Here is an 8,592-nt window from a genome sequence, read left to right as displayed (position 1 = left end):
TATGGGGAGGAAAAAAATGTTCAGGTGTTGTATATAGACATGTCTTTTACAATACTTGCTGTTTTACCATTCAAAGGCAACTGACCATGTTTTTCCATCCTACCCATATACTTAATAAATGCACTTTTAAGAGTACACGGATTTTGTCTTACAAAGAATATCCTTTTAGCTCTAGTGAAGCTCATCTAATTAGAGAAACACTTACACCAGTAATAAAAAGTATATAGCGAAAGGTTCTCTAACCTAGTGGTTAGAGCACTTGACTGGCATCAAGCAAACCCCACTGACTGTTGTCCTCTTGGTTTATTTTTTCTCTCAATAGAGTGGATTTTATTGGCTCTAAATGGAGCATCAAGAGGATACACTCATAATGAACACACACCCGGCCTCTGCATAACTAGGATGTACACATTTAATATGAACACACGCAAGCAAAAAACACGCCAACAAATAGCAAAGTCATATAAGACAAAAGCTATGCGTGGGGAGGAGAAAAAAAAGAAAGCGATCAGATCCACGATCAATAAACTACAACAATGACAATATCTGCACCAACCATCTCATGACACCACATGAACGAGGAAGTTCTTCAACATCAACGCCTTCAGAAAGGGAGCGATGCTCAAGCGCCCGCCATCACCGGATCCAACCACCTAAGGCCAGAATCTATGTTTTCAAGCTGAAGAACCATTCTAAGCATATCTGAATAATGCCTTCAACAAGATAACAACGTAAATACATCATCATTGCCAGGTATAACCAACTCGGGTCAGACCTAGTCTTTCACCCCGGAGCTCAACCCCGGGTGCTCAAATAGCAACATCATCGACGTTAGCCATGTGTTGTCGCCACAATTTTTCCTCGATCCCAGCAGCTACATGTGATGGGTCGCCGCCGCTGCTGCACAATCTTCCCTTTTAGGGTACATCAAGTTATTTTGGACCGTTTATTTTTCTGATCTAGTGGCCTGGATTTGCTAATACTACACCAGAAAACGGGTAGTATATTCAGGTGTTAGGGGCACATTGGGCAATTCACTAGATTTGGATGTACTTGAATTTGGGCACGCGACCTCACATCAATGGCGTTGGCTAGCACCAGCAAACAAATACCATCATTTCATTGATAGTAAATGACTCAGCCCAGAGTTGCGGCGTGTTTGCGACCTATTATATTATTCTGAATCGCTATCGTAAAAAATCTCTTTGTATTTCATCGCCAAAGCAAACCACCGGGTCTAGAGAAAGAAACCCTCACAAGAACCTTCCGATGGCCCCTTCAAATCATAGCGAGGTCACCGACGTGCTAAACAGACCCACTGCAACAGCAACAGCTTCACGTCCAGCCACCGCCCTCTGGTCTACAACAAGTACATATATAAAAATAAGATCTTTTGGCTTTCTGGTACTCCTTCGTGTCACCATATATTTGCTGCTTTAGCTTCTTCTATTTTTTTGTGACCCAAGTTGACAACGATTGGATGGTGAACACCCTGGTTCGCGGGATCCAGCATGTCCCAAAGGTGACCCCGGGATCTTGCAGGAGAGGCGTTACCCGAGGAGTGTCCCTCCATTGGAGCGGAAGCGGTAGGATCGGATCGAGAAGCAAAGGGGTTAATAATGAAAGAGCCATTCAATCCAGCGTGATACAATGAATGAGGCGGAAACGAGATACAAGCCGGCTAACCGTAATCGGCGTTCGATAAAAGTTCGGCAATGGAGAGAAGCTTGCAAGAGCCCGAACTCCCAAGATCCAACCTCGTCGGAGGCAGAGAAGGAGCTCGCAATCCTTGGATTGGCAAGAGGAGGACGGAGCAAAATTCAGTTTTAATGGGAGAAGAAAATGCTTGAATAGGGTATTGCTTTCCCATTTAAAAATAGTAGAAGAAGATAAACCAACAAGTCTGATCTTGTTGTGAGACAAAGGAGTACCTCAAAGAAAAAAGTCCTTCTTATCCATGAATTATGCCTAAAAGGAGATATAGTGTTTTCCGCGGTTTATTTGCCAGCATGTGATATGAGGCTCACTCTAGACGTCTATGGAAAAAGACAGCACACCAAGACCAAGAGGAGGACGTCAATTAGTACTGAGAGCTATCGCCGGGCCCCTATATATAAATGGCCGTACCCAAAGGTAGCTAAACCTAACCATCATCCATATCGGACATGGCTTTCAAGTCTATGGAAAAAGACAGCACACCAATTGCAAGAGGAGGACGTCAATTAGTAGTGAGATCTATTGATCGCCGGGCCTCTATAAATGGCTGTACCCAAAGGTAGCTAAACATCGTCCATATCGGACATGGCTTTCATGCGCTCGTCGTCCTCATCCATGGCTCTGGCTCTGCTGCCGCTACTGGTGGCAGCCGCATTCTTCATCCCCTCCATGGCTTCATCAGCTTCAGGTACCCTGGACCATGGCTTGGATGGTGAGGCACTGCTGATGCTGGGGAGGTTCCATGGGTGGATGGCGGCGCACGGTCGGTCGTACGCCACCGTGGAGGAGAAGCTGCACCGGTTTGAGGTGTACCGGAGCAACATGGAGTTCATCGAGGCGGCGAATCGGGACAGCCGGATGAGCTACAGCCTCGGCGAGACCCCGTTCACCGACCTCACCCACGACGAGTTCATGGCCATGTACAGCAGCAACGACGAGTCGTCATGGGAGTCGGAGGAGATGACGGTGATCACAACTCGCGCTGGCCCCGTCCACGAGGGCACCGCCGCCGTCGAAGAGCCACCTCGTCATACCAATACCAATCTGACGGCGGTGGTGCCTGCGAGCGTCGATTGGAGGGAGAAAGGCGTCGTCACAGCAGCCAAGTATCAAGGGGAATCCTGTTGTAAGTAACATCCATCCAAAATAAATCATGCATGCATGCGATGCGAGTTGTCGTACGTCGTCTACTCTATTATATTGATGCAATTAGCTAAGTGTGTGGTCATCTAACGTACGTACGTGTCCGCGCGTGCAGCGTCTTGCTGGGCGTTCACGTCGGTGGCGACGATGGAGAGCGCGCATGCGATCAGCACGGGCGGATCGCCACCGGTGCTGTCGGAGCAGCAGCTGGTGGACTGTCGGATTAACGGCTGCGGCAACAGTTGGATGGACAAGGCCTTCGAGTGGGTGATCCAGAACGGTGGCATCACCACGGAGGCGGCCTACCCCTACACCGGCAAGGTGGGCACGTGCCAAAGGGCCAAGCCGGTCGCGGTGAAGCTCAGAGGCTACAAGAAGATTTCACCACCCGGTGACGAGGCGGCGCTGATGGCGGCCGTGGCGCAGCAGCCCGTCGCCGCATCCTTCGACTACAGTGACCCCTGCTTCCAGCACTACATCCGCGGCGTGTACAACGCCGGTTGCTCCAGGTCGGGCGTGTACAACAAAGGGGCGTGCGGGACAACGCAGAACCACGCGCTGGCCATCGTCGGGTACGGGACCAAGCCTGACGGGACCAAGTACTGGATTGGCAAGAACTCGTGGACTGACCAGTGGGGCGACAAAGGCTTCGTCTATTTCCTTAGGGACTCGCCACCCTTGGGCTTGTGCGGCATTGCCAAGTACCCGCTTTACCCTATCATCTGATGATCCAGCCGCCGTGCACCTCCATCATCTTTGTGTGACTCCGTGCATCTCTACTTATATTATATATATGTAATGAATAATTGCACGGTACCTAGCTATTCAATTGTCTACTCCATGTCTATGCTATGCATGTAAAGGTTCGGGTGCTACACATGCATCCTTGCCTATAATAAATAAACAATCGTTTTGTTTTTTGTAGATTCATAGCTTTTGCTATGCACCTGACCTATATAATACATTATGTTTTACTATGTACGTATCTAAATAAAAAAATTAAAACGACTTGCAATTTGGGGTGGAGGAAGTATCTCCCTTCTGTTTTATTTATTTAAGTTGTAAAATACACCAGCGGTACATGAACTAGGGAGTGTCATCCAGGTCTCTCATCTCCTGAAATGCACATTGGAGTCCCTAAACTTGCTAATTGGTTCGCGTGACACTCAAATCTCCATAACCCACCTTAAATTGCGTACGTGGCATGCTGATGCGTGGAGCGGATGATGGAGAGCAAGAGAGGCAGGAGGGGGGTGACCATGGGGGAGAGGATGAGACCGGAGTCAGGACGAGCTCTAGTGGTGCTGATAGTTCGAGGTCGGCACGCCGCAGAGGCGGGGTAAGCTTGACGCACCGGACGGGGCGAGCTTCGGCAGCGCGAGATTTGGGCGAGCGCGACGGCATAGATCGTTTGAGAGAAATGGATAGAGATGAAGAGAGAAAACAGGTGGACCTGACATGTGGTCAGCGTTCCACGCATGCCATTTAACATGTGTTATGAAGATTTGGATGTATGATGTGAAGCCATACACAAGTTTAGGGACTTAAATATGCATTTTGGGAGTTCGGCGACCTAAATGACATTCTCTACCAAGTTCATGTACCGTCCGTGCATTTTACTCTTTATAAGGTTTGGCTGGTCCTAAATTAAACTAAACCAACGCCAAATGCTATGGAATGGATGTAGTATCCGATATCCTGTAATAATATTGCATATTTGGCTTCCGGAAAAATGCATGGGAGTGGTTGTTCGGAAAATCCAATAGAGAGTATGCACCAGTAGCCTTCTCTAGGATACAATAATACAGAGTTGAGCGAGCACAAAACACACCACACTGTGCTTACACACGCTTATTAAGGAGGTACACAAAGCCACTGACTTCACAAAACAAGGGGTGTCCTCATCCCACCATGGTCCACAAAGTGCTTGGCGTCGTCTCATTGTAGTCTATAAGCACTTGGTGCCATACTGCAAATATTAGTTGTGGGACCCGATAGACGAGGGATTGCATTCAGCGCCACCATAAGTTGTGCCACCGACCTTCATTAATTAAAGTAATTGAACTAATTTTCAAAATGCCGCTAACGATTATGATAAACTAATTGAATATTTTTGGATAAAAGAAATTGAATTAATTAATTTGAACTAACAAGGGTTGATGGTGGCCTTTTATGGGTACTAATTCACACCTCTACACTACAGTACACCTTTGCCGGACAAACTAATAGAAGTTCTCCTACAATAACAGTTACCAAGCAAGCTTGACCTTGCAACCATTTGAAGTTTTGTATAGCTGAAAGTGAACCCCTCCTTTCATCCGGTTAGAAGTAAGAGAGTGTGTGTTGTTTGTTCTTGTAGTAATCGCTCTCGAAGATACCACATAAAAAATGAAGGTCAGATAAAACATGAAAATACCTTAGAGGAAGCCAAAAACTATTATAATAAAAGAAGGTGAGACCTACCTTTCAAAGTTGACATTATATCTACTTCAAGATCCCACCCTTGAGAGGGACTCAAAGATTTCAATAGAGAGGGAAATTACCTCCAGGGTTTGTAGGACCATATATAAAAGATCAAGTTAAAAAGATTAGAGCTCTAGCTTACAAGTTAGAAATACTCGAGAGCATGGTAGGAGTACACATGTTGTTGCAACTAGCAAAATGCTCGAGGGTTCCGGAAGAAGAAATTTCAGCAAAAAGCAATTGACTTTCAAGACACAGATTAATATCCAAGACATTATTACAATCAAGATCATTGTTGTAGGGGTAATGAGTTTGTATAATTTGCTCTATGGCTACAACTATTTTGTTCTGCAAGTTCATAGATTTTGTTCCATGTGTATAAATAATTGTTCTTTGAATTTATATACTTTGCTCAATAAGTCTATACAATTTGTTCTCGGAATACATTTTTTTTGTTCCATGGGCTCATATAAAATTGTTCGACGTGTACAACTTCGATGAGACTCTTCCGACGATGTGGGCCTGATGAGTAGTTTGTATATTAATTGACAACTGTATTGGGTGTTTGCTCCTCCGAAGATGGAGATAAAACATGACAAAAACATACATTTAATATAATAATAAGGGATTAAAAAAATACCGAATCAAGAGTTTGCTCATCCATTCCTCCCACATGTGTAGAAATTGCTATTGTTGCCGGGCGACAACAAATATATATCTGCATCTTTTTTCCGTGACATGTATAAAAATGCATCAATTTAGGTTTACTCCATACATACACGCAATTCTTTTTTTCAATGCAATTGGTTCAATGTTTAAATGCGTCCATTTGGAAATCGACACATAGATGATGTTAGGTCAAATGCATCTTGTAGTGTTGTTTGCTTGTCTCGGTCCAAGAATTTACTCATAGATCAGTGGCCGAGACAGTGAGCAGTGTTATTGTTTCTCAGCTTTGGAGGTGCAGTCATTCTTGGGCGTAGCGGAGGCAGGGCCAGCGCTTAGCAGAAGCAACACGATGGCTGGGTCGACCGGGCGGAGGCAGGGCCAGCGCCCGGCAGAAACAGCATGGCGGTGTGCTAGGTCGGCCGTGGAGAGTATGTGGAGACGGGGCTAGACCGTGAGAGAGCGGAAGCCGGGGGTAGTATACAACAACCAGCAGTAATCGAATTCGTCGCACCAAAGCATGGGAGATGGAGAGAGGCGGCGCAGATGTGCGTGGGCAGCGGACTGGGGGAGGTCACGACCTAGGGCTCAGGCTGTAGCATGCGGCGTGTTACCTTTGAGTTTTTATCCTATTGGTCGTGGCCATGGTGACCATGCTGGATCCTAGTTCTAGCTACTAGCAATGGAGCAACGACGCGTGGGAGACTGAATTTTATGCAGCGCACTGAACTGCTGCCCCCCCCCCCCCTCACTCTCTCTCTCTCTCTCTCTCTCTCTCTCTTGCTTAACTGAACAATCAGGTCGAGGCAGTTCCCTCTACTGGATCGTGCCATTCCACGATCGTCAGCTCCGGCGTCGGGATCGCTCATACCTCGTCCTCAGGCACTGTCTAACTGAAAACGGGAAAGCTGCTAACTAGAGAAACGAAAACAACGATGCGGCTGCAGCTCTAACTAACCTAACAAAATAACAGCTCTGTTGATCCTGTCACGCTAGATTGTTTGCTAACAGTCTCCCCCCTTAATCTAGTCGTGATAGAGAGCTAAAGTTCAATCATACCAATGCATGCACCAAGCACCTGAAACCGCGTGTGCCCAAGTGACATTGTGAAGATATTTGCAAGTTGATCACAGGTGGCGACATGTATGCTCGACATTGATCTTCCCCTCTTCGACACACCGACGGGGTTCCTGCACAACTAGATAGCAGACTTGTTGTCGATCAAGATGGTGGCGGTGCCGGCGTGCTCCATCAGCAGGTCACTAGTGAGCCTGCTCAACCAGGCATGCTGCGGTCATCGCAGCACGTACTCAGCCTCGCACGAAGACATGACGACGATCTTCTGTATCTGCGATTGCCAGGTGATCGATGCTTCTCCTAGGAAAAAGAGATTGCCCGATGTGCTTTTGCGGTCATCAACGTCGCCGACCATGTCCGAGTCACTGCACCGAAGAGCTTGCCATCGCCACCCTTGACAATACCTATAGTTGTACTTGCGGGTGCCCGCAATGTACCATGACAGATGCTTGATGGCGGTGAGGTGGGCAGTGTTCGGTGCCTCCATGAACCGGCTGACATACCCTACTGCAAAGTTTGTGTCCGGTTGTGTGTGGGTGAGGTGGCGGAGCCCGCCGATGATACTGCGGTAGTCAGTGGCGTCCTCTGACGGCTCGGGCCCCTCCTTGCTTAACTTGAGGCATGGCTCCATCGGGACGTGCATCGAGTTGCAGTCCGCCATACCCGGCCGCTCCAGGAACTTGCCAGCGTAAGCAGCCTGCGACATGGTGATTCTCTTGCCCCGTACTTCACCTCGATTGATGGGCCTTCAAATTTTCTGGTTAGCAAGCTCATAGACTATGTATATTTTTTTATTAATGAGTAAAGCTAGCCATATTGTATTACTAGATGATACCCTGCGCGTTGCTGCGGAAGTTTTTGATTTTTTTTTGAGATAAGTCGATATCCAAATTGATGCAACAAAACAATACAGAAAATGCACAGATGATATCAGATATCAACAATTGACGCAAATACATGTACTCCAGCATGATGATATATTTGAAGTATTGTACCACTAAAAGACATCTAGAAGTGTGAGAATCTCGGCTATAATAGGTGGCGGTCAAGGCAACAATTATTTATACTATACATGGCATGGAGGGAACTGGAGCATGTATCTTCATTGTACCATATTAGTGTTGCCCTACATGGTGTAAAATGTGTGGCCTTGTTAGGAGGGTATTAAGTGGATAGTATGGTGAGTTTGATCATTCTAAATAACCGGTTCAATTGTTAGATTTATGTACAGTATAATGCCTTGAAATAAATTATTTTCCTTGTGGCATTACTCTAAGTGTCCTGAAATGTTAGCAATAGCTCACAGTAGTCTTCTTTTAAAACAACATTGAAGCACTTGTAAGATATCTCAATGTAAAGTGACATCTTTCAGGTTATTTAAATTCTTTTTTTGCGGGCAGGTTATTTTAATTCAAATACCGTATCTATCCTGTGTACTAGTTGGCCTAAACACTTTTAGGGCTAACACATTCTTTTAGAATAGGGCTAGCACTGGATAGAATAGGCTCGCTCATCTTAAACCCATGG

At 46.3% G+C, this 8,592-nt stretch overlaps 1 protein-coding gene across 1 annotated transcript; it reads left to right on the top strand.

Moving 5' to 3' along the window:
* The first annotated feature begins 2,274 nt into the window (after positions 1 to 2,274).
* Positions 2,275 to 3,783, top strand: LOC123160123 (ervatamin-B). The gene is made up of 2 exons (XM_044577944.1): positions 2,275 to 2,842; positions 2,975 to 3,783. The coding sequence occupies exons 1-2, from the start codon at positions 2,302 to 2,304 to the stop codon at positions 3,583 to 3,585; spliced, it is 1,152 nt and encodes a 383-aa protein (XP_044433879.1). The 5' UTR covers positions 2,275 to 2,301; the 3' UTR covers positions 3,586 to 3,783.
* Positions 3,784 to 8,592: the final 4,809 nt, after the last annotated feature.

The sequence above is a fragment of the Triticum aestivum genome, chromosome 7B (assembly GCF_018294505.1).
Source record: "Triticum aestivum cultivar Chinese Spring chromosome 7B, IWGSC CS RefSeq v2.1, whole genome shotgun sequence".
NCBI classification, from domain to species: domain Eukaryota; kingdom Viridiplantae; phylum Streptophyta; class Magnoliopsida; order Poales; family Poaceae; genus Triticum; species Triticum aestivum.
Note: the sequence above shows the minus strand (reverse complement) of the source record. Positions and strands in the feature narration are given on the sequence as shown.